This window comes from Thermobia domestica, chromosome 9 (assembly GCF_964235325.1).
Source record: "Thermobia domestica chromosome 9, izTheDome1.hap1.1, whole genome shotgun sequence".
NCBI classification, from domain to species: Eukaryota; Metazoa; Arthropoda; class Insecta; order Zygentoma; family Lepismatidae; genus Thermobia; species Thermobia domestica.
The window spans coordinates 23,464,433-23,492,156 of record NC_137462.1 but is presented as its reverse complement, the minus strand read 5'-3'; the positions used below and the strand labels follow the sequence as shown (position 1 = coordinate 23,492,156).

The following is a 27,724-nucleotide window of genomic DNA, read 5'->3' as shown; positions in this document are numbered from 1 at the left end:
GGGTTTTCAAACGAGCGATGTACTGTACTACAGTTTAATAAAAATCCCAAGACAAACTGGCCAAAGAAGTATCAGAACATCTTAATAAAAATGTGCGTCCTGAAACGATAAGATTCATTTCAAGAAGCAATTTACATGGAAGAGAAGCCCGTATAAAACCGTTCGTGAGTAAGCACAATAGACAAGAGAGATTCAGTTTTGCAAAAACCTTATAAAAATCAAGATTTTTCGTGTTGGAGCACTGTTATTCGCGGAGGAAAGCAAATTTAATTTGTTCCGTTCAGATGGTCAATGTTATATCTTGCGAAAACCTAATGAAGAACTCCGAGGGCGTAATTTATGATCCACTGTGAAAATATAGACATGACTCGATAATGGTTTGGAGCTCTATGTTCGCTGCTGGTCCAGGTAAACTTGTTCTATCGAGAAACGGAACGAATTACTCAAAGAGTTCAAAGAAATAAATAAAAAAATAACAGTGAACGTTACAAACTTTGTGTAATCGATGGAATTATGGGCCAAACAAAGTATTTTAATATTTTGAAGCAAAATTAGGTACAAAGTGCTGAAACACATTGGGAATAAAAGAGAACTTCTAGTACTACCAAGATAACGATCCCAAGCACAAACCTCAGCAATTTCCTTATATTAATGTTACTGAGCACTTATGGGCTCACCTGGAAAAACAGTTTAAAAAATCATACTATTAGAACAAAGGAAGACTTGGAATCAGAACTTCAGACTGAATGCCGATCCTTTCTTCTACAAAAAACTTGTAAAATCCACGCCCACAACAAGATTGAAAGCTATCGTGGAAAATAAAGAATTTCCATCAAAATATTAAAATATCTAATAACATTCTAAATTTGTGCTACAAATTAAGTGTCCGAGTTGACATGAATTTAGGCTGTTTTCACTTTTTGTATTTTTTTATAGTCATGAAATTGAGTTTTGTAATTGATGTTTCTATTATTCATAAGTAAATAATATAAAGTAATTAAAATATACTTTTTTGTTCTCTGAAGCGTACTCTTGGTATGTTTATTCTCTCTTGGAATGTGTAAGCATGTATATGTCCGACTTCTTTATTGAGCCACTGTGTATATATAAATGGACAAGATATTGCTCCCCACAAACTCGAGAACGGGAAGAAAACAGAGACCAGCCATAGAAGACACAATACAAAAGAACTTCCGGGTGTCAAATAAATGTATAACGTTCGTTTTTTTTAGTTTAACGTCCTACGACTACAGATGGTGATCAGAAAAATGGAAACTCCTGTAGTTGCCAACACGTCAAATGTATGGGTTGGCAGTGGTGTCGTGGCGCCCGCAGCGCCGGACCGCTGGTGGTGGTGTGTTAGGTCGGTCTCCATACTACGTAAGGCGCAGTGGAACAGCAGTGTCCAGTGGCTGCAGTAGACGGAGGTAGTGTAAAATGGGAGACCTCACAGATTTTCAAAGAGGGCAAATTGTTGGTGCGCGGTTTGTGGAGTGAGTGTGACGGCAGTGGCTACTGTGTTAGGTGTGTCGCGTGGGACAGTGTCGAAGGTGGTGACGGCCTACACAACACACGGGAAAACCATATCGGGGAAGCGGAACAGTGGGCGGAAGAAAATCATAAGTGACAGGTCACGCCGGGTATTAAAGCGCATTGTCACGCAGAACCGTCGTGCCACTGCGGAGCAAGTGACGGAGGAACTCAATCAGCACCTCCCCCACACTGTTTCGACAATCACAGTCTGTCGCGAATTACATGACATGAACTTACGGGGTCGCGTTGCACGGGCCAAACCGCTCATCAGGGACCATAACGCTTTCGCACGCCGCAAATGGTGCCGCGACCATGCAACTTGGATCGTTGAGGACTGGAAACGTGTGATATGGTCGGATGAGTCATCCTTCACCCTATTCCCAACCACGGGCCGTGTTTATGTGTGGAGAACGCCCAAAGAAGCTTATGATTTGCAGTGTCTCCGCCCAACTGTGAAACATGGCGGCGGCTCGGTGATGCTGTGGGCCGTCATATCATAGTTTTCATTGGGTCCTGTGGTCACACTTAGCGGATGAATCACTGCCAACGATTATGTCGCAATTTTAGGAAACCACTTGCATCCTATGGTCCGGATGTTGTTCCCAGACAATGACGCCATCTTCCAGGATGATAATGCACCCATTCACACAGCTGGCGTTGTTGCAGCGTGGTTTGAGGAACATCGGGATGAAGTTCAACACCTCCCCTGGCCCGCCCAATCCCCAGATCTCAACATAATTGAACATCTGTGGTCCATCTTGGAAACACGACTCCGGCGACGATTTCCACCTCCATCCTCTCTCACAGAACTGGCAGATTCCTTGCACAAGGAATGGTGTAAAATTCCACTTGCTACCATTCACGACCTCTATGCTTCCATCCCACGTCGCATCAAGGCTGTTCTGAAGGCGAAAGGTGGCCCGACACCATATTAATCTGGTAAGTTGCAATTTCGATCAGGTATTTCCATTTTTCTGATCACCATCTGTATGTTCCGAGGCTAAACGAGACGGCAATGAGATAGATGATACTGGCTAAATAAAGAAGTGAAAGGAGACGGGATAATTCCGAGAAAACCCATGAATACGGTATTTGTCAACCTCAAAGCCCAATGGAAGAGAAATAGGATTGAACCAGAAACACTCGAGGAGAGCATTCCACCACTTAGCTACTGCAACCCAATGTGTATGACGTTCTTGCGCAATTTTATTTGGATTAATTATACTTAATTGATAGTTACTGGAATATAAATGTATGTATGTTTTTTTTTTTTTTTTAATGAAACTACTTTTCTTTTTCGTTTAACATCACATGCTAACCAAAGGCACAAGAGCCATCCACTAGACCAGCATGGAGAAAAATGTATGTTCTTGTATAATAATGTATTCATACGAGGCCTGTCTAAAAAGTATCCGACCTTAATTTTTTCCACGCAAAGTAGTGATTCTCAGGCGGCGCCACCGTGCACGGTGGAAGGAGGAACCTTAATGCGCATGCTTGAATTTTTTCACCGCGTTCGCGTGTGCCAGTCGTGAGCTGGTGGTCGCGAAGTGAGGTGCTGTTGGTAGTGTTCGTCGGATTTAGTGTTTCTCGCAAGATGACTGAACGAATTGAGCAAAGATACTGCATCAAATTCTGTCAAAGGCTGGGTGATTCTCAAAGCCAAACAATTCGTAAGATTCAGCAGGTGTTTGGAGAAGATGCGATGGGTGTAACACAAATTAAACAATGGTTCAACCGATTCAAAGATGGCCGCACATCAGTCGAGAGTGAGCAGCGTAGCGGCAGGCCCCAAACTGCTCGGAATGCAGCTGTTGTTGAGCGGGTGCGAAATTTGGTGATGGCAGATCGCCGTTTGACAGTGCGGGAGATTGCAGAAGATGTTGGAGTGAGTAAAGATTCTGTACATGCAATTTTGCGTGACGATTTGAACATGAAACGAGTGGCTGCTAAATTTGTATCCAAGTTGTTGTCTCAGGAACGAAAAGACACTCGTTTTGACGTTGCACAGGACCTTCTGGACACCACCAACACTGATCCTGGGTATCTGAATTCCGTGATAACTGGAGATGAGTCATGGGTGTACGGGTACGACCCAGAAACAAAACAACAATCGTCTCAATGGAAGCATCACGATTCTCCAAGGCCGAAGAAAGCGCGGCAGGTGCGAAGCAAAATCAAGGTGTTGCTGACTGTTTTCTTCGATGCCCGTGGAATTGTGCATCACGAGTACGCACCGGAAGGACAAACAGTGACAAAGGAGTACTATCAAGATGTTCTCAGGCGACTCCGTGACGCAGTCCGGCGCAAAAGACCAGACATGTGGACAGCGAAGAACTGGCACGTCCATCATGACAACGCCCCAGCACATTCATCCCAATTGATTCACACGTTCTTAGCCAAACATGGAATTACAACCGTTCGTCAACCTCCCTACTCTCCAGACCTGGCTCCTTATGACTTCTGGTTGTTTCCAAAATTGAAGACGTCTCTGAAGGGATCCCGTTTTGAGAGTAGAGAAGACATAATGCGGAACACGACGACGGAGCTGAACAACATTCCAAAAGAAGACTTCCAGCGGTGTTTCCAGCAGTGGAAGGATCGGTGGGCTGTGTGTGGAAGCACAAGGGGCCTACTGTGAAGGGGATTAGGGTCCCAAATCTGTCAGGTATTCGCAACTATTTTTCCGGCCAAAGGTCGGATACTTTTTAGACAGCCCTCGTATACATCATCTGCAGACAAGCTATAATGATACAGTGCTTCAGTTAGACTCAACTTATTGGTTTTAAGCTCGTGCTCCAACTCACTGGTAGGGCTGTCTGGTCATTCATTTACTGATTCAATATACTCATGTCCATATAATGTAAACTAAATATGAAATACTTCACCCCACATTATCTGGCCAGAATTATCTCATGACTACGAATTAAATAAAGCATGTAAGCTCCCCGGACAAAAAAGTCACCCCCCTTGGTACTTAAGTTAATACCGTGTAGCGCTGGCCCTGGCCTGGATAACCGCCTGGATGCGGTCGGGAAGGGAGTCCACAAGGGTCTGCAAGGCCGTCACAACCAGTTGAACCCACTCACGGAGGATAAGAGCACGCAATTCCACCAAACGTCGGGGATGCTGATTTCGACGTTTCACCCGCTGTTCCAACTGGTCCCACTAATTCTCAATTGGGTTGAGGTCCAGCGATTTTGCGGGCCATTCGAGGTGTGGTAGGGTACCTGAGTTTTCCTCAAACCAGTCACATATGGGTCCAGCTCTGTGAACCCTGCGGTTGTTGTCTTGAAAAATGGGGGTGTCTGTAGCAAAGTCATCGCGAAGAAAGCGACTGAAGGGCAACACCTGCTCGTACAGGTTGTTCAAATAAACGTGCTGGTTCATGTTCATGGACACCTCAATGAGTGGGCCCACCCCATAGTACGAAAAACACTCCCAGAACATGACAGACTCATCCCCGGCCTGCACGTGACCTTCCACACACTGCGAGTGAAATGCTTCATGTGGACACGACGCCAGGCGTCATTCGAATAACGTTACAGGCAAAATCGTGATTCGTCAGACCATATGACACGGTGCCAGTCTGGTACTGTCCATGTTTGATGATTATTGGCCCACTGCAGACGAGCAACCTTATGTGCATATGTGAGCAAGAGCCTTTTGCGAGGTACCCGACTCCATATGTTCATTGCATGCAGTTCCCGTCGCAATGTTCTCTCGCTGACAGGTTGGACTGGGCCTGCATTCACGGACTGCAGCAATTCCTGGCGGGTTTGGAAGTTATTTCGATTCACAAGCCTGGGAAGCCGTCTTCGGGCCCGATCTGTGAGGATCTTTTTCCGACTAGTTCTAGCGTCGTGTTTCATGGCCACGTGTGTTACAGCACTGCTTGTAGACACGTTGAACAGTCCGCCGCGAAACACCAACAAATCCGGCAACTTCTATGACTATGTGGCCATGGACACGGCCAAACACGATTGCCACTTTTTGCCACTCCGTCAAGTCCGCGCTCTTCCCCATCTTGCCCCGCACACACCGCTTCGAACGGTTCTGTGTCACTCCACGGTAATGCCCTATGATCGCCTCGAGGCAGTGTATGCACATTTGGCCACGTGATTCGACCAATACGCCATCTGTACCTGTTTGCCGACGCATCCTTGCTCTCGAGCGTGGGTGACTAATTTTTTGTCCGGGGTGCTTATCTGATAACACTGTCCAACCAAGTAATAGTTTTGTACTATTGGCGGTTTCTTTCATACACGTTTCTTGTCAACTCGACATCAACACAGAATACTACAGATACTGCAGTTTCCTGACGAGAAAACGTCTTATCTGTTTTATGCACAAGACTATATGGATGCTTACAGGCTAACAAAATTTAAGTAACTCCTTTAGCTTTAATTACATATACATACATACATACATACATATAAGGGTGAATCTGAACGATGTGCACAAACACCGGAAGGTGATTTGTGACATCAAAAGAGGACAAAATATCCTATTGCATGTTGTCAAATTCCGCGTCGTGTACGAGTAACAGGGACGTGTCAACTTGGAATCGAAACTCGAATCCTTCAACTCTTATACGACGCGGAATTTTGACAATATGCAAGACGACTTTTTTGTCTTCTTTTGATGTCATGAATCACTCCTGGAGTTTGTATACACGTTTCAGGTTCACCTTGTATATAAAAGAGTTGGTTTGAGGAGTCCCTTCTTCTGGGATGACCTGTAAACTACAATAAATTGGGATTTCTTGGGTTGTCATTGCTGGTTTTCACGTATGGTTCTATTTCGATGGTTGTTTCTCAGTCCCTGAACCATCGGCATTACAAATTTCTTATACTGCACATTAAATATCCGTACTTGCGTGTTCGTTCACACAGATGAAAATTACACGAAAGAAGTTTGGAAACTTTGAATTAATTTACACTTCCGTTTTAGTGAAAGCTATAATTTGCCTATCCTATAACTTTCCTATAATTTGCCTATCACGTGTACGGATAAAGTATCAGTTGTACTAAGAATAAAATATTAATAATTTTCATAAGAAAAATTTGTTCCAATTTCCGGAACTATGTTCATGCTTAATGTAGGTTATCAGCAACCCCTTCTCCAATCCTCTTACAAATTATTGCAGAATGTACACCACAGCCAAAATATTTTTTTTTTCTTTAAGTTTCTGTAAAGGGTTGAGATTAAATTTCTCTATTAAAAAAATAAAAGTACATCAAGCTAATTTATCTCTAAAAATTGAATAATTAAAACCAGTATGCTTCTTAACAGGCGGGAATTCAAAATATTAACATCAAATCATCCACTGATAATACTTTATTCATACAACAATTATCATTATTTACATAAACTAAATGATGACTAGTCACAGACACACGTTAAAAGAGTGTTTTCAATAATATATGTGCACAAATACGCTGGAAATACAATCATATTGATTCTGTTCATTTACATTAAGGTTACTAGCAACTGACAGTAAATACAATTTTTACAAGAATGAACAATCGAACAGTACGATGGGATTAACGATACAATAGAATGCATACTTTTTTAATCATTACTTAAAAAAACAAAAATCCTACGGTACCACCAAATGTCGGTGGAATACATTCCTGCATACTGTTTCAGAGCACCTACTCGTTTCTACGGGCATATTACGAAAGATCGCTGCTGCAAAAAGCAACATGTTTAGAATTTTTTCCATACCTTATAAACTATATTTGAAATAATTTCTCTTCCTATCAAGGGTGATGCAGAAACCAAAAATTTAATCGTACAGTATATGTGCTGTTACGGTTCAATCGAAAAACAACAAGCACTGACAGACATTTAAGGTTTTCACTGAGAAAACAATCAATCAGTTACACTTTATTCCAACCTGTAGAGAAAACCTGTTGCTAGAAACAGTTCATAAATTAAACGTCCTTTTAGATTAAAATCGAGTTTCTAAGTGGTATAGAAAGTCTGTTTCAGTTAAGGAGCAACACGTAGTCCGTAAAATGTAAATTTTGATTTTTTCTTTCTTCTTTTACAGGATTTTCCCTACGAAAGGTTAAAGTGTAATTAATCTATCGCTTATTTATGTGACAAAGAAGTTTTAGTTCGTGAGTCATCTTCATATCTTATGAAAATTTAAAATACAAAGAAGAACATTTAATTTTCTTAGAAAAAGAGTGAAGTATAGCCATTTATTTATTTGTGCAGTTGAAAAATTAGATTTCAATGCTTGTTCAGGGTTCCCACTTCGGTGAACACGAATTCCATGACTTTTTCAGGTTTTCCAGGTCACGATTAACACATTTCCAGGTCTATATACATAACGTATAAAAGCAATTATATTTTTCCCGATTAGTGTGTTCCTCTTATGCATATTATAGTGTGTATGAAGAAAAGTTTTGCAGAACAAATTTACTTATTTTCTAAAATATTCCCTACCAACTAGACGGGTAAAGCAAAAAGAGAAATCGGTTCTCAGAAATAAAAATCCATACTTAAAAATTCCCTGATTTTCCAAGCCTTTTCAGTTTTTCATGAAATTTTCCAACTTTTCCAGAACTTTACGAGGAAGATAAATTCACTGATTTTTCAGGTTCTCCAGTTTGGTGGAAACCCCGTTGTTGTTTTTTCGAGTGAACTTTATCAGCACATATCAGGAAGCGTTTCCGCAAGACTCGAGATAGAAAAAATTATTTCACATATAGTTTATACAATGTGGAAGGAATTCCATTTCATGTACCAGCCAATATTCGTAACGTCTCACGATTAAGGAAGACGAATGAATGTGGCACGTGAATGATGATGGAAGAATTGGTGGAATGAGAATGTGCAAGAAAACGAAAGTACCACGAGAAAACCCACGGACACAATGTTGTCCACCACATATTAACTTGGCAGAGGATCAAATCAGGGACTCTATGCACCACAGGTACGCACTCTACCACTGAGCCACCGTGCTTTCTAGGTAGTATCAGTAATTACGTAGTCTGAAACCGTACACTGGAAAACAAGCATTCTTGGTGGTAGAGAAAAGTTTTTTTCGTAACTGAGATTTTACTTTAAACTAATAAAAGTGTCATGTATTACCAAAGAAACTCTAGGAATCTTAAATGTAACTTCTGTTTTCTTGGCTGCGATGCTAAAATCTGTAGGTATGAGAGAAGGAGAGTCGGTATCAAAACTACGGAAACAAGTTTTTCCCATTACTACAACAAAACGACTGCTACCACTTATGAAACCTTATTTAGTTATTATTTTTATCGTTAGACACATCTCCTTTCTTTATGTTCTACGAGAAAATTGAAGGAAAACAGTCCCGGAATGTATTTATTTTACAGAAACAATACACTGGAATGTTTCTCTTAAAGCAACACAGTTTTGTTAACAATCCTAGTGTTATATGTTGTCAAATCTGCGCTAGACTTTTGTACAAATACAACAAAATCTTGACATTGGATAAATAATGAGCACATTTGGGGAAGTTTGGTTGGCGAGTAGCAGAAGAAACATACATTACACAGTATATAACAGTGTGGCTTATTCAATTACATAGTGCTGTGCACGAATGAAGTCACCTTGAAGGAGGCTTACTGTAAAGAATGATTTAACGAATTCGGATGTGAGCACTTTAATATTTCCTTTGCTTCAATCTTCAGTTCTACATTTTATCTCACTTTTGATCTTTTGACGAAACATCATGCCTTAGAATATCATGAGTTTTGTGCAAGCCTTTGAAACCGTGACTACATTCAATTTTCAAACGCACACAAAATTGTTAAATCTCATTCCTTGAAACTTTCACCTGCTTCGTCCATGTAAATTAATAGAAGCGCTTGTACTATTAATGAACTTGTGATTTTTTTTTCTTTTCATTGTCTTAGGCAATTTCAAAGAACATTGGTGCTTGCAAACGCCGATTTAAACGCATAGTAATTGATAATTATATACTGCACAAGGAAATACTTAACGATGTCACACAAATTGTTGCTGATACTCAGTAGAGAGAGAGAGAAAGAGAAAAGAAAGCAACTCGAATTTCTTGGCAGTATTACAATTTCAAACAGTAAACATATCCTTACTCGGTTGTAGCTTAACGGATAATACGGAATGGGGAGGGAAAACGGTCCGATGTTCCCGATTGTCGTAATCTCTACAAGAGATAATCAAAAAGTACGGTGAAAATTGAATTTATTCCTTAACATTGCGCGTAGGCCGCCACTAGGATCGACATTTATTCCATCGGGAGATTAACCGTTCATAGCATTTGCAAAAAAAAAATCTTGCTCCGAACTCGTGAGTCGGGTAATCGTAGCATGTTACACTGCTTTGAAGTGCCAATACATTGTCCACGGGATGTTCCTTCAGCAGTCCAAAAGATGGTAGTCAGAAGGAGCAAGATCAGAACTGTACAGAGGGTAGTATTCTACTACTTTGCTCATCCGCACACCAATTCTCTTGCTGGTTGATTACATCTTCTCCATGAACTTCTACCAGTTTTGATGAGTTTCTGTCAGTTTCTTCCTCTTGACACAAGAATCGAATGACACTACGCTCTTCCATTTTTGTGCAATGTTCCAGTTCCTGTGCATAAGTGATGATTTCAGAAGGTTTTGTGGAGGGGGGGAGGTTAAAAGTAGTATTACAAAAATACTGGGAATCTTCATTGAGCACGATAGGAATTTCTTGGCTCCGCAGAGGGCCCGAGGCAATCCTAAAATCACCACTGTGTGCAATTTTCGACTAGCCTAGTCTATGAACAAGAAATCGGATATACTACCCTCGACACAAAAATTAGAACCCGTGCCAGAACATTGGTTCGTACAGCTGAAGTAATCTTACTTTGTACATTACGAAAGAAAGAGGAATTGTACAGTACTGTATTTTTAATCAAGTTTGCTTTACAAGCTGACAGTAAAATACATGTGCGCCGTAAATATACACTATCTATAATACAGTAAATTCAACATTTTGAGTAAAATAAAGACTTTGAAGCCGAGTCGATGTTCGAAATTGCGTACTTAATTTCGATATCCGTAGAGGTAGGGGGTATAATGTAACCAAGAAAGTTCTGTCGCTTTTTGAGGAGGTCTGTGTTCAACTGCCCCTCACACTGTGAGTTGAATGCGAATGAAGATAAGGCGAAGATCAGTTGTTGGTGTGGGTATAATCAACATACTACCTGCTTGTGGCAGTTCAGTTACAACGTGAGCTTCCTTAAGGACAGAGTGAACATGGGACCTCCACAGTATCATAAGGGCGTGAATGCTGTACCAGTTCAAACTGGGGCCAAATGTGGCTGCAGCGGGGCGGAAGATATGCCAGGCCTTTGGTGAAGGTATCGTGACCAAGCAGATAGTGCAGCGGTGGTTTAACAAGTTTAAGAAAGGTGACAAACACTCGAAGACGCACCACGTACCGCAAAACCATCAACACATGTACAAAATGAACATCTTCAGGCAGCAATTGAGGCGAACAGTGGCCAGACATATGAGGAACTGAAACTACAATTCAGTGTGAGTAAAGAAACCATTCGGCAGCACCTACATCAACTTGGGAAGCACTACAATTTGGGTTGATGGGTCCCACATGATTTGACTCCGGGCCAGAAAGCAACGCGACCAGACACCCGTGTTTCTTTCCTGTCTCGTCTGAGCAAGGAGCCAACTCTGGACAGGATGCTGACATGTGATAAGACGTAGGTCCTGTATGAAGCTCCACGGGGCCATCATCATTGGTTAGCATCCCATGAACCAGTTCCAAAACAGCCGAAACCAGCACTGCACCAGGAACTGCTACCAGCTAGTCAGAGCATCAATGCAACTGTGTACTGTCAGCAGCTGAGTCGTGTTCAAGAAAAACTCAAAACTCTGGAGACTGAATCGCAAAGAAGTCCTCCTGTTACAGAACACTAAGCCCCACGTGGCTAGGATAACCCGGGACATCATTTTATGCCTTGGATGGGAAACACTATTGCATCCGCCATACTTCCCGGACATTGCACCGTTCGATTATCATTTGCTTCATTCCCAGGACAATCACCTTAGAGGACGTCAGTTCAAATCACTAGTAGAGGTGCAAAATACATTTGATACCTTCTTCGCTTCACGGCCCACCAAGTTCTACCGGGATGGAATCCACGGCCTTCCAGAACGTTGGCAGAAGGTCGTCGATACTAATGGGGATTATCTTTGCTCTTCCAGGTACGTCTTAGGTAACATATAGATGTTCGAAGGTGGTGGGTGAAAAAAAGAACAGAACTTTCTTGGTACCTTCATACATCGAGGGATGAGCGTAGTTGGTTCTAGGAAACTTTGTAAAACTAACGAAGTTTAGACAAAGTATTTCTCAAACTAATTTCTGGAAATTACATAATCATCCTGCTTGGTAGATCTTAACATATTATAATAATGCATCTGTCTACGCACAATCTACTTAATGAACACAGAATACCTTGTATAACACGGTTAATTGGTTCCAACTCTGGCGATATGTAAAATTGCATTCGAGACTATTTACAATGGGTTTAAACTGAATTTATCACAAAAATTCAGAATTAACTCTGGTAGACAATAAAAAGTATCACCCACTAGAAATTTCAATTTCGTCCAATAGGTGTCAACCGAACAGCGAAAAGTGTAACTTCTAACTCTGAGAAAAACATAATTCAAAAATTCAATTTCATTTAAGCTAGTGTGGTGTAACGAACGGGCATAAGTCACCATTACCAGTTATGACTTGCAGACAAACCTGAAGAGATCTCTTGCCCCAACCACTACTCATTTCCCCCACCCACCCACACACACACACACAACCCACGGCTGCACGTTCGCTTTCATTCTCTTCAATATTGCTGTACTTCTGTAACATTTGTATACATCGTATCATTTTTAAAAAAAGCAATAAATGGAAGATAAAAGAAAGGGCAATAGAGGAATGTGGCAACAGGGGTCATAAATCTCTAGCAAATGTCGCCAAGAACAGAAGAGTTTTGAGGACTTTCCAGGTTCCAAGAAAAAAAGTATCTCTATCCATGTCTGCTAGATAACGAATTCGGCCGAGGTAACTGGTCTAGCAATATACTATAAAAAAAAAAAATTCTACTCAAGAGTTTTTGTGAGGAGTAATGTACGTACTTACTAACTTTACAGTAAGTCCCACTTCCGTAATCCAATAAACGAAAAAGTTCCTTCTTACCTACGCAGCAGTACTGAAAACCAGGCGCCACAATAATACAGATCACTTCTGATCCATAAACCTACATGTTATGATCTTAAATTATACTTACTGGTATAAGAATACAAGCTTACCTTAGTGTACAGACTATCCCTCGAAGATAACAGTAACTGAAAGCAATATAAGTGATTTTTCTTTTACAAAGTATCACTATGTATTTTACATCCATGTCATGTCTTGTAGCTTGAATACTGAAAAACAACTGACCACTGTTCTGGATAGATCAAAATCTCCTAATGATGGGCCAATTATGTTAATTATTGATCTCAAATTGTTCTGTCTTAGGTTCATTCAACTCTCGCTTTCTCAAGAGAAACACTTGACACAGGTAACACTATCACAATACGAAGCAACTTGCTTAAAACTTGAAATCTGTTTTTTGTGTGGAAAATTTTCCTCTCAACCTCATTTCATCACTTTTTCAGCACTTTTTTTTTTCTTCAGAGTCCAGGACAGAACTCACAAGTTGATTCTTAAAATACTGCAATAATGCTTCGATCTTCTCAAAAATTTTGAAATTCCTTCCCTTCTGAATAGGTGAAATAATCAATTACGCTGATCCACATTTCAATGGTGTGTTCACTCTTGAACAACATCTCCTTCATCTATTTTGCCCCATACTGCATCAAAAATTGGCACAGTTGTTTCCATACTTGCAGCAACACACCTTTGATGCTGAAACGATTTATCATGTTTTTTAAAGGTTTCTAGTTTAAACGGACCATTAAACCCTTTCACAACCTTTGAATTGCTGTCTGAAAGGGAGGGAAATAAAGCACACACTTCACATCTTGCAATACCTTCAATCGAGTCAAACTTAAGCCACTTCAGTTCGTTGCACCATTCTTTCCTAAATTTCCGACCTTTGCGCGTTGTTGGTTCTGGAATGTTGTCCGATTCTGGAATTTCACTCCTCGCTTCACATGGTTCTGACTTAATACTTGAACCCAAATCTGTCTTTTCCACCGGCATACCAAAATAATTTGTCAGTCGAGATTGCTTCAAATCCTGTGTCTGAGTGTTTGATGGTTTCATGGTTAATCTGGAAGCAACAAAATTTTGCTAACTCTAAAGCAAATACCACAGACACACACACACATCACAGAATAAACCAATATACCAGGCAATATTCGTAATTCAACGAAATTAAAAATATATCTGACGCTGAAGGTAAATTGGGAACTTTGAACTTAAGAATTTGATATTATTTGATTTTAATTCATCCATCCAAACACACAAAAATTACAACTACTGGGAAGTAAAAATTGAGAATACTAATGTAGGAAAAAAAAAAAAGCCAGGCAGCAAATTCGTATTTCCAGTCGACATGGCGATCTCGCGCCCGAAATTTTCAAGCACACATAACACACACTATACCAGGTGTATATATATATATATATATATACCGTGTTTCAAAAAGAATGACCTGATTTTGGACAATAATTACGGTACATGGGACGTGCCGGCAAAGAAGAAATGAATGTGTTTGAATGGGCATGGCCTAGTTTCAGATAATCGCCGTTAGATGTCAGTCTATGCGTCTTCTCAGTTTGCAGGCAGTCAGAAGATGGCGTCTGCTCAACAGAAGGCGTTTTGTATGCTGCAGTTAGCAAAGATTGGGTCAGTGATTTTTTTTTTCTTGTAGGGATATGTGAAGGGTAGTGTGTTCATCCCCCCTTTACCTCGTGACACAGAAGAAGTGAAGAACAGAATAACAGCCGCCATAACTGCTGTAAACGTAGATACATTGTGTCAAGTTTATAACGAATTTAGCTATCGTCTAGATGTTCGTGCTGCTGCTGGACGCACAGAGCATTTGTAATAGCATAGCTAAAACTTTTGTATTTTGCAATTTATCCCGTTTTGGAGTGTGTGTGTGTGTGTGTGTTTTTTTTTTTTTTTTTCAATATACATGGACTTTTAAAATCAGGTCGTTCTTTATGAAACCGGCAGAAATATCTGACGTTTTTGCAATTGGAGTAATTTTGTATTTTTCGAAGAAAAAAGTGTGAACATTGTTCAGTGAATTCAGCATATTCTGTCATTATTCACACTAGAGAAAGGAAGTTCTAGGAAATACTGTCTTGCATGTGTCCTCCATTTTCAGTTTCATTCACACAATGCTGAGTACTTTGAGAATAGCAGAAGTATATTACATTTTGACAGTCACTGACACCAGAATAAAAACTAAGAATACAATTTAAATATGGAAAAGAACGTCTGGGAAATGTCCTTTATCATCATTCACACATTGCTGAAGTCTTGCCCTGAAATTTGTCATAGCATCACGAAGCACGTTCATTGGTATTGCCCTAATTTTACGTGTGATGGCAATCCTCAGTTCTTTCAAAGTGCGTGGTTTATTAATGAAAACTTTTCACTTCAGATGACCTACAAAAAGTAGTCCCGCCGCACAGAGAGGTCGGGTGACAACACTGGCCACGGGATATCTGCCCCGTCCTGCTAGAACCACACCTGAACACTGTTCAGTTGCATTCTTCGATGTTAAGGTTTGAGGAAGTCTTTTAACATGGAAATATATCACTCAGAAGTCACAATCTTGTTTGAAGAAATACGAGCCTATGACCCCAGGATCTGTCACCCACACAATTCTATTACTCCTTGTGAGTGAAACGGACGCACATAACAATTTCTCGTGTTTTCGCTGCAGACCAATACTGACAGTTCTGTTTAATAACGAAACTCGAGAGATGAAAATGGGTCTCATCATTCATGATTAAGATCGTGTTATTAGTCATTGTTTCAACATCCTTTCAGCGAACACGTTCGTTCACATAATCAAGAGTAAGTATTAATTTGTACGGATGAAAATGCAGAATTCGTTAACAGGTTATCTGAAATACTCAGAACAGTGGAATGTCGATGAACTGAACCGCACGGGCTAGTGTTAATGGCGTGGCGTACTACCTGACGTTTTCTGATGTTCTCACAGAATACGGTCTTCACAGTTGGTTTTGTTTTCTTGCTTGTGCAGTTCCTCTAAAGTTTCCATCCACAACAAAATCGTGTTGCGAGAAGGCACTCGACCATCATGACCGACTTTGAAATGACGGAATGCTTGTTTGAAGACGGCTATGTACACACAGCGGAATATATATTTATATTTTCTACAGTGAAAGACGATGTGCTGCATTCCACTGCTCCAGTTACTGAATTGGCTGGACCAGTGTTACCAATACCAAACGATAAAAGTGGCTAAAACCAATAGCTAAAAATGATCGGAAATGACTAGAAAGAAAAAAAAGTAAGCTTCCGCGCTGAGACAAAGTCAAATAAGTTCGATCCCTATAATAAAGTTATTAACTCCTCTAACACAAATAAATGTCATCGTTATCTTCTTTTTCAGATTAAAGCGAAGCTTCTTTTGTCTCGGTTGCTTGTACCGGGCTGCTTTTGTTTCAACTAGTTCCAAAACTGTGGGTAAAATCTCGTATAGAAAATAACACTTTTCCACACGCACAACCTAAATCTCATTCTTAAAATCGAAGAAAGCTTTGTGTTAAAGCTGTTCCTGAGTCTGCTTTTGATTATATTTATTTGGCTGAATTTACGCTTTACTTTCGCGTTCAAATGTGGAAACATTAGAATAAAAAAAAAAAAAAAAAAAAAAAAACGCAAACGAAATTAGTTCTGAAAATGAACTCACTTTCAGTATCTGTGTATTGGTTTGCGTCTTGCAAAAAAATCTTCAGTTAAATATTTATTTACCCATTTCATGAAATTTATATTCGCCACTGAGTTTTAATTTTATTGATGTGATCTTCAAATTCCTAGGTAAAAGCTAACGCTAGTCAGTAAAAATCTGTTTCACAAATTTCAATTCCTCGTTGACAATGAAAAGCGACTTTTGCTGAAGGACGTCCGTATTATTAGGAAGTTTATTTTGAATTTCTTTATTTATTATCATTATTATTATTATTATTATTATTATTATTATTATTATTATTATTAATTTTTACGTCTTTCCCGAAAAATTTTCTCAACATCAGCCGGTACAGGTTTGGAGCTCATTCTCTACTGTGTACATTCTAAGATATGGGGAGAAATCATTATGACTATCAAATACTAAGGGATCAATTCTAGCAATAGGGTTTAGAATGCTACCACTTAAGGAACGAATCAAACTTCAGAAAATAGTAAAATGAAGCAATAATATATAGAAAAGTGGCTATACTCAGAAAATGGCTAGATATCGCTAAAAAGCAAAAAAGCACTCAAAATGGTCAGATTCAGCCATAAAGTTGTTAAGTTGGGAACTTATGGCTGGCGAGTAACGTAGGGACCACTTCTCTCTTTCTGCGTCCACCAAATTCGACGCCACGTCCCCTTAACTGAAGATTGCCATCTAACGTGAAGTTCCGGTACTATCGATAAACATGCTTCGATATATCAGGCCTAATTTCAGATAAAGTCTTCAGCAAGGAGCAATGCGTGAAGGAAAATGGCGGACATTCGCAAGATGTTCTTATCTAAAACTTTTCTTCTGATGTGAATAATAATGGCATCTGCTGCATTTAATGACAAAATGAACATTTTTTGTTCGAAAATATAGAAGTTATCCATATTGCAAAACCGTCCTCTATAGGCTGCACTCTATACAGAAATTACTTCTAAACGTAAGTTGAAAAAAAAAATATGTGAAAAATTAAATCTTTCAGCCTGACGTCCCACAGGTATGGCCTATAGGTTAAAGGAGACAGTTGACTTTAAAAAAATGAAGGATTATGAAAGCATGGCGGAGGAAACAGAACTCCGAGAAAATCTACAAGGCGCGATGTTAACCACCACAATTCAATTGACCCAGGACAGAATCAGAGGTGAATGCTTTACCACGAAGACTCTCTTCTTTAACTGTAGTTAATATCATGATATCACACGCCAATACTCGATTTATTTAGAATACTTCCACCTAAACATGCATATATATATACCATCCGCTGCTTTTATTTCATTATTTTTAAAAATATTAATTGACAAACCTATTGCCGATTGGTAAATACGTGCAATTAAAAAAAAAACACACGTTATGCAAGGTATTCCTGTTTGGCATCGAAATTCAGTGAATAGATTTACAACCCATAAAATGAAAATTAGAAGATTTTTTTTTTTAATCCATCAAAAATATGAAATAAATTGTTTACGTTAAAAACATGCCCTGCTACAATGTCAACTAGAATGTGCAATATCGTTGAATTCACTTTTAACACTCAGAAGGGTTACAACTTAAAGCACATCTAAAAGTACTGGAAACACTTATTTTAATATAACTTGGTGATGCATTCTCATGTGAACACGCAGATTTCTTAACCGAGTATAACCTGCATTACACAGATTGCAGTTAAATGGTTTCTCTGTGGCATGTACTGAAATATGTTCTCTCAAGTGTCCTCTTTGAATGAAAGCCTTTGAACAAAACTGACATCTAAACAATCCCTTTCCTGTGTGTTTCTTCAAGTGAGCAGCCAGATTATCTTTGTACTTGAACACTTTGTTACACTGCAAACACTTAAGTGATCTTTGTGTAACTAAATCTTTTCCTTCAGAGCCTGGTTGGTTATCGATTAAAGAAATGGCGCCTAACTCTATAGTGTTGGTTTCATCAGAAGTTGTATCGAAAGTATTTGGAAGAGGTACACCTGCTTCCGAAGGGTAGGTCCAAATGGCCTCTAACTGTTCATTAGTATCGTAGCTCACCGTTGGATCTGAGCTTGTGTATCTGTGAAAGGAAAAACCTTCAAGTGATTTCATTGTTGGAAAAATGGCGAGAGAAAGAAAAACAAGAGATATAGGAATGGGTGTGGTTGCCTAACAATTTGTATTTAGTAGTGTAAAGTAAATTGAGCATAAGAAAATTAGACAAGCAGTCACTCGTGCAAAAGGTCGTAAGGAAGACCTTTTTCTTCGGTAAAGTTGTTTGCTTGTCTCCTTTCAGCACCAAGGCTAATGGAGACGCAAAAGATGGAATCCGAACCACCGTAATGCTCTCCTGCCGGGAACAAAACCAGAAAATCACGTGCACCAACGGCGCGTCACTAGGTTAGCGGGAAGGGCTTTCTTCGATACAGGTCATTGCATATTGTATTATTCGTGTTATGGGTGTGTTGGGCCATTATCCTGATTCGAAAGTAGCTTCTTGTGGTAATTCCTTACAGCGGGGAAAAAAATCACGGGAAAATGTAACTTAACTGTCATTCAAAAAACCCGAGGCAGCAGAAACATAAGTTTGGATCCTATCCTGCCCAATTAAGAATGTTTCGTCAGTACCGTATGGTCAATCTTGATCAAATTATCTCAGCATCGTAACCTATTCAAACATGCTCCGTGGAACGTAATGGTATGTAGCACTGCTGTTAAAAATTGAATAAATTATTATTTGAATATTCAAAGAAAATTTCTTATTCGAATAAAATTTTGACAGCATGGTATGTGGTGAATTCGGTAATGATGTATTCATTTATGAAAATGAATAAAATCGCCACAGCTTTCAGGGAAGTCAAGATTTTGGCACTCTTAAGAAAAAAAAAAGTGTTAAGAAAAGCACCTTTAATAAAGAAAGAAAATTTGACTTACCAACATTCAAAATAGGTTTTCCGGTTTGTAAATTAAGATGTCTTCAGAAAGCTTTGCTTTTTTTTTTTTTTTTTTTTCGTTCCTGTTCACTAAGACCGGTTCACTAAGATAGATTGATGTGTATATCGTAGAATGCATGTGACTTTCCCTACTAATAGGTGGTGTTGTTTTACAGGTAGGACATCCTAAAGAAAAAACGTGTAGGCACGAATTATTCACTGTCGGCTGGAAAACAGGGGGAAGTCATATAGTCTCATCGCAACGAAAAAGTGGAGATAATATGATGTACAGTGAAACGAACAACTGACATGTAGAGGGACAATCGTAGCACAAATGAAAAGCCAAGAAATGGAAGACCGAGTGATAAAATGGGCAAACATTTGGAACGCATGGGACAAATCATGACGATTCCATCATTTCTGTCTGAGATTTGGCGAAAATGTGTGAGATAAGAAAGTCAACCATTGAACGAATCAGAAAAGGAACAACATCAAGTCTTGTACGAAACCTTTTTTTCAAAGTACCGATTTCCGACTTTGGCCCTTTTAGAATCCAACGCAGCAGAAAAGAAAACTAGTGGTTTCGAACACAAGGTCGATCTACACGCGACTATCACCTGTCGACGCTTGAATTCCGGTTCACTTCCTAATGATAAAAGTTTACTTATTGTTTGCCCCGATTTGACACCTTCCCCACAGGAAAACCTTCCGTAAGGGGACTGATGCCGTAGATACTTATCCTACGTTTCAAGTAATTAAGTCAGATAAGAACTGGAAGAGAGGATTAACTAACACGAACTTATATAGGTTTGAAGAATTCTATATTGATTCAAATTTGAAGAAAGATATAACACCAGGTTGAACAATGTTGATCTCACTAAAATTATGCGAGCATTTTTTAGTTGTTTTCCTTATTTTACAGTAATAATACTTGCATTTTAACTTTTCGTTATTTCATGAAAAAGGCTGAAGGTTGATACAAGAACTAAAATAAAAGTGTTTCCTGCGCATAGTTAAACATACACACCAGTTCATGTATCTACAGAAATAGAAATATACATTCCCTGAGGTTTTTTCTTGTTCAGAAGCAGTGTGGAGCTTTTGAAAATACACATTTGAAAACGATTTTTATTTATTTATTAAGAACAGGTTCGTGTGATAGTACTAGAATATCAAGTTACGATTAAAACGTGAAACGGAATAGACTCCTTTTATTGATTACACAGGAAATACCTATTTTACAGACCTTTTGCATACAAACATGTACATTTGTCAGCCTATATATTTGAACTGTATGACAATTTGAAGTACCACAGCAAGACACGATCAGTGCCAGTACAAGTTACTACAGCAATTATCTGACTATGACTGCCTAATGGCAATGTCATGTAATTTCCAACAAACTATCGAGAAATCTGGAATTAGGATCATAAACCATATTTTTATACAAAATATAAAAAACACATTTTGTAATGTAGAAAGTCTGTGCTATGTAAACTCGATCGACTCGTTTCGTTTTGTAGTCTAGTAACAGTAAGTGAGAGAAAAAGTAGCACCACTAAATGCATATCTTTATGGAAAAGGGCATCTGAACTTCTGAAATTTTGTAAGGGTTGGTAAGGTAGAAAACCACGAAAAAGAAAGAAAGAAAGGGAAAAAACGAAAATAGCGGTAGAATGTATGCTTCGACGTTCGTAGCAATCTAACCACTTCAGTATTTTCTCATATAATAATAGACTTAACAACATTTCCGCGGTGAGAAATCACCCTAGTCTCGCTTAATAAAATTGTGTGTCCATTTAAGCGAATTGCAGGCATCGTTTATTACATCTCATCCTGAAAATCAGTTCTAAATATAACAAACCTCTCAACTGCTTCAATAATCGTAAAAATATTATGCATTGAGTTAAACGTGGGAAAGAAAGAACTTTGTGTCCGACAGACTTGCAAATGACAATTTACAAATTATTTTAGCCGCTTTGGTGGACGCTGACATAATAAGTCACACTTCGGACGGCAACTTAAGATAAAATGATGGAAAATTAAAGAAATATACTATCTAAGTAGCAACATCTTGATCGGTTGCAAAATTAAAGTCTCTAGTAGTCGTGTCGCTTGTAGCTTAACTAGAACCACCAACTGGTAAGCGAAAAAAAAAATCTATCATTCAATAATAATAGTGATAAAAAACAATACTTTCATCGAAAACATGTACTTAAAAACATACACGAAAAAAAGAAGAATGTCCATTAAGAAAGAAGAATGGTCATTCTTCGCTCTTCTTACAGATATGCAACCTCCAAAATCGGTTCTTTCACACACTTTTTCGTTCAAGTGTCATTCTGCCTCTCCTCCATTAATTCTTATTTTACGTATAGCGTCTTCAATGTCTATAACTTGCTGTCCGAATGTGCTGAGATCCTTTGAATAAGCAACTTTCAGCATGTTTCCAACTAATAAGATAACAAGGGCTTAAATGACAAATCCCTTATCAATCGTAGCGTTTGAACGTCTGAAACTGCCGCACAGTAATCTAAAGTTATAACTGACAGAAAGTGTATAGTATTTAAGGTCAGTGACGTACGCGGAAGTACGTCATGAAAGGGGGAATTTAAACTCCCAAATGCATATAATTTCACGTGTTTGTATACATATGGAGACTGAATATAAAATCCGTGCTGTGCCAAGACGAAAATATTGAGTAAACAACCCAGATGTTACTTCAGAACTGACGAATATATAGACACGCGCATTCTTCTGGAGATTATTTGAATTACTTCCAGAGCGAATACTAGATAGCCAATTTTTCACTGAATAGTGTTAGGCACATAGGCCACATTTTTACATTAAACCGAACTTCTCCATTTTTGGCACTTAGCACAGATTTTATTTTCAGTCTACATATCTCAATATGCTTTTTCCCAATATCTAGTTCAAATAGGGGGAGGGAGGGTTAAATCCCAAATCCCTCTTTGCGTACACTACTAGTTCACGTCACTATCCATGCTCCCAGTTTCTACTTAAAATTGAAAATACCACAAAGAAATTTTTGAGACTGACAGAAATAAACCAGCTCTTGCCTACAAATATGCCAACTGACGGTCAACTAAAAATGGCCATATCCCGTACAAAACTAAACATTAATAATTTTCAAGCCACACCTATTGATGCAAGGAGAAAGTTGTAAGAGAAATATTAATTTATTGTAGTTCTAAAAGTCAAAAACAATGCTACGAATAGGAACATTATCTGAAATTCGCGAGAGCATTTTTACCTAAAGTTTAGAAATCTCCAGAAGGCCAGAATTTCAGCCCTGGTGGTGACTGTTTTGGATCCACATCTACTTTCCGAAAGGGTTTACTGAAGTGGAATACGACTCCTTAGTAAATGCACTGGGTTGCTTTTCTTCTTTCTTTTCCTTCAGAAAGGTATCTTTCTTAAGGAGAAATAACTTCTTCTCTTACCCTGGACGAAGTAGCTAAGGTTGCTTTTCTTTTGCACTGATTCTCTTCGGTATATATACTTGTTCATTCAGAGATTTTATAGTTCTTTTTCACCTTTTCCTTAATCGTATCTGGCATAGAAGTAGCTCTGTGAAAGTCCAAATACTTGCCCCACTATGAGACCAACCAATCATTATCATATTATAACACGACATTTAGATCGCTCCTGTAAGTACTTCGTAACTACATCTTTCAAAGCTTCATTTTAAGTAACACAATCATGGGGACATCCTAACTATACGGTGGCTGATTCAATATCGCCCACGTGGGACTAGGTCCTCTTGCATCAGCTTTATAATTCACTTTTCGATTTTTCTTATAACTCAAAAACACAGGCATGTTATAATTGCAGGTTAAGAAATTCAACCAACGTAAGATAAAAATTGGAAATATTAATGTTTTGCAGTGTTTGCAAGTAGAAAATGACCAATTTTCTACAATTCCGATGCTTTTCAATTTGAGTTAGTTTAAAGAAAGAAAGAAAAAAAAAAAGAACTAGGACAAGAGTATATTTAGAAACACCAACAACACAGTTAATGTATCACTTCATCTATATACTGACAAATACTTACATATAGTAATATTCTTTTCAAGTGATGGTGTAAAATGCAATGTTTAATCGGTATCTTCGCAAGTGCTCCACTCTTGATTTACTCGCTTTCACTTATAAGCTTATCCGCATTTTCAGCACTTGATACAACACACTTCCATCATAATGATATACTGTTCATTCACACTTTTTCTCTCATTATATCTATAGTGAACCCCACAACTATAGAAATATAACTAGTCATTCACAGACAGCTGTGGATTTTTGCGACTCACATTAGTTCAGCCTTTTTTGTGAAAATACTTTCCTAATGATTCAGATTTCTCAGCAGATATTTCATAAATTGCGTATAATTTAACAAAAAGAATAAAATAATCGTGTGATAGGAAGTATTAAAAGTTATGTCCGTGAACAGAAATTATAAGATTATACGGTAAGTTCGATACTATTAATACAGAAGAAAAATATACGAGTTACGTTTAAACAATATCAAGCCTAATTTTTCCCGCCTAAACAAATGAAGCACGGTCGAAATCATCGGTGAAGATGTGTAAGGAACCTTCTCAATACGCATGTACACGGTGTCTACTACAATAGCAAAATGAAATTTCGTGACCTTTTCTTTCCCAAACAATAAAATTTAGAAACATGCTCAAGAGCGAATTAGGCCGAATTTTCATGCATGCGATACAAGCGTGTTTGCTTGTGTCTAAAGTCGACCTAGACATTTGTCGTGGTGGATTTTGACGTTTTACAGAAAAAAAATTTTCAGTCTATACTTATATTTGTACAGACAAAAAAAAAAAAAAAAAAAAAAAATCGTGACCCCAAAGGCTAAATTTCGTGACTAGTTCTTGACTTTTATGATCATTTTCTGATTTCGTGACTTTTTCATGACTTTCGTGACCGATAGACACCCTGATGTATAATTTTTGTTCGCTCAGAGAAAGCGACAGTTGCAAGCGGCCAGCCTCTGAGTGCGAATATGTAATGAGTGCTGAGCAGTGCGCGTACAAAAACCTTTGCCAAAAGTTTAGCTATAATCAAGTACAGATTATTCAGAAGATACCAAATGATGAAGAAAGAACGATGCCATGAAAATTCCCACGTATCAAAGAGTGGACAAATTCAAAGATAACCGCAGATCAGTAAACACTGAACCATGTCCAAGTGGGCTCTGAACACGCTATGAGACTTATGGAGTAACTGAGAGCTTAGTTATGCCGAGAACTTGAGACAGAGGTGGGGGTAGCATAGAATCCGTACATTCAATTTTGACCAATGATTTGGATTTGAGGAGTGTCCGCGAAATCCATACCAAAACTACTAACAATACAGCACAAGCAACTCCAATTGAAAATTACACTGAACACGCTAGATAACCCACAAAGTTGCCCCAATTTAACACCGTAATCACGACTGGTGAGACGTGAGTTTATGGGTAAGACTCAAACAAAAATGCAATCATTACAATGGAAACATCCATATCTCACACGGGAATAAAGCAACTGGGAGGTGGAAATCGAGAACACAATGTATAGAATGGAAAGTAACTTGTGCAGAACGAAGAAGGATTGCGAGAAAAAAAAAAAAAGTGAAAAGAGTAGACGAAAGCAGAAGTAGCTGTGTGGCCGAGTGGTAAAACCAGTCAACTCCGGAGCGCGGGGTTGCATCCACCGTCGGCTTCCATTTATTGTTTATTGGCTGCAACAGTTTTGTATATAAGCTGATAGCCATTAACCAACGAAATATGTTTGGTACTGTCGTCAAACAACCAACTGTTCGCCTACAAGAGAGTTCGACCGACCGTTGCGTGTAATGCATGTTTTTGTTTTCATCAGTTTGTTGTCCTTCGGCATGTCCATTATTAAACATATTTTCCCCTGTATTTGTGCCTATAGTTTTACGTTTTGCACGATTCGTGTGTAGTTACACGTATGTGGTACATGATACCTTTTGTATCCTAGTTTGCACGCCGGTGTGTATTAATGTGTCTTTACCCTTCTCACGATAATTACCGATTTCCAGTACGAAAAATATAGTGTTATTTCACCACTGACTTTTCTACAGAAAAAATAAATAGTAGTCACCGGTGATTTAAACCCACGACCCCACGCTCCCGAGCTGACTGCCTTTATCACTTGCCAACTGGGCTTCCGTCTAATTTTTCACGCGTAGATATTCTTTCCCTTTTTTCTTGCAATTTGTATTCATTCTGCACACATTAATTTCTATTCCATATACACCTCTCTGAATCTCCACAACATTATACATTGTGTTCTAGATTTCCACCTCTTAATTACATCATCCCCGTGTCAGACAAAAATGGACTTGATACTGATCGTTTTTTTTTTTTTTTTTTCGACTCCCGTGAGATAGTGCATCACGAATAGGCACTACAAGACATAACCATTATCGAAGAATAGTACCAGGGGTAATCCTGGTATCCTGCGTCAAAAATATGTAGTGTAAAGTCTTCGTACGAAACATGCGCGTCGAAATAGCATAATATTCTAAATGAATGAATAGCATAATATTGTTACAAATTCAATACATCTTTTACCGTAACGTTAACATAGTGAGAACACTGTATGGTGATGCAGCATTATCAAGAACCCAGGTGTATCAATGGTACAACAATTTCAAAAATGGACACAAAAATGTGGAGAATGATCCAAGGTCAGAACTCCCTTGAACGTCACGGAATAAGGAAAATATAGAGAAATTTCGTGCATTGGTTAAACATGAAACCCCACAATAACTGTCAACATGCTTCACATAAGCAGGGATATATTTAGACTAACCAGAGACCTGAAAATGAAATATATTGTTTTGTAAAATGCCCCTGATTTTTGACAACAGCAAAAACCCATAAAAAAGAGTACTGTGAGGATTCTGTAACTTTGCAGTACAGGACAACAGCTTCCGTTAATGGGTGATGAAATCTGGTGTTCAACAGTTTCATACCATGACTTCACACTACATGCAACTGTCCCGCGCTTGCTCGTTCGTGGCTAAGCAGTTAGCGTATGCACCTTTGGCGTGAGAGACCCGGGTTCGATTCCTAGCGCGAGCTAATGTGGTTCGGATTCCACGTTAACCAGTAGATCCACTTCTCATATAATCTAGCTGATAAAAGGGACGCTAAACTCAAAATCAAACTAACTAAGGTCACACACATTCTTACCCAGATACAAGCTGTATAGAATTCAGGGAGTTAGCTGTTTTTATGAAAGTTCAGTTACTTTAATGGTATATCTTGTATAACCAACAACAACGATGTATTTATCCCTTAAAAATGGGATGCTACTGGTTAATATCAGCTTCAATCGACTAATTTTTCTACAAATTGTAATATATAGTTATTTGTGGCAAAGAAGCCTAGAACTACTTAACGGTTGTTGTTCAGTTATTAGTCTAGTATGATTACTTTTGTCGATACACCGTTAGAACCATTATTGTCTTTGAAAGTTTTAGGGCTCAGTTGAATTTTACGTGGACACTATAATGTTCATATCATTTGAGAAGTAAAAAAAACATAAAAACAATATTCAAAATTGTTTTCTTAGGAAAAAAAAAACTTCACGAACCACAAGATGAAAATATATATATATATCATTCATTTGGCAGAGTAGTCTTCAAGATTCGTACTGATGATGAGGCTGAGTTTCACCTCGAAACAATTTGAGTTATTGGATGCTTCAGGTTAGGAAGCTTAACTTTTTAACTAATATTGTAGTTTCCAAATATACCTGATTATACGAAACAACGAATGAAGATATATATATAGTCTGAGCACACTATTGATTTTTCAGAAAAAAAAAAAAAAAAAAAAGGCACACCACTGAGTTTGTTGAACTTGTTCTGTAAACACTATTGCTCATATAAAATATGTATGGTCCTCTTTCCACTAAATTTGAGTATGTTTGCGTTCAATGAAATGCCGATCCATAGCCTTAATAAAAGCTTTACAAATTTCATTTGTGTGATTATTTTTATACTACTTTTGCGAATTTATGCGACTCCAGTAGCTCTGAAGAGTTTTCCAAAGACCTTCACAGTATTCGTTGGCATCTATTTACGGACTGTACTGTCAAGTCCATCTTGCAAGAGCTCGAAGTGTAACAAACCCGGTGACTGTGGCTACTATTCCATTTGTTGGTGATGTAAGCGTCTTCTTTGCATTGCAGATAATTACTGCATAGTTTGGAAGAATGTTTGGGATGGTAATCCTGTTGTAGTACAAAGCTACTGCCCCAAATAAGTGTACCTGATGGAACTCAATCCTCACTTAA

The 27,724-nt window shown here is 38.6% G+C and overlaps 1 protein-coding gene across 2 annotated transcripts in view; it reads right to left on the bottom strand.

Annotated features, from left to right (window-relative positions):
- Positions 1-27,724, bottom strand: part of LOC145694464 (uncharacterized) — an 81,342-nt gene that overhangs the window by 9,715 nt on the left and 43,903 nt on the right. Inside the window, exon 1 of one of the 2 annotated variants that reach the window (XM_081770751.1) lies at positions 12,861-13,363. The exons of the other annotated variant lie outside the window; for it this stretch is intronic. Coding sequence (XP_081626877.1) covers positions 12,861-12,955 — 95 coding nt within the window. The 5' untranslated portion in view covers positions 12,956-13,363. Of the gene's footprint in view, positions 1-12,860; positions 13,364-27,724 lie in introns of those variants that run through there. 2 annotated transcript variants of the gene reach the window in all.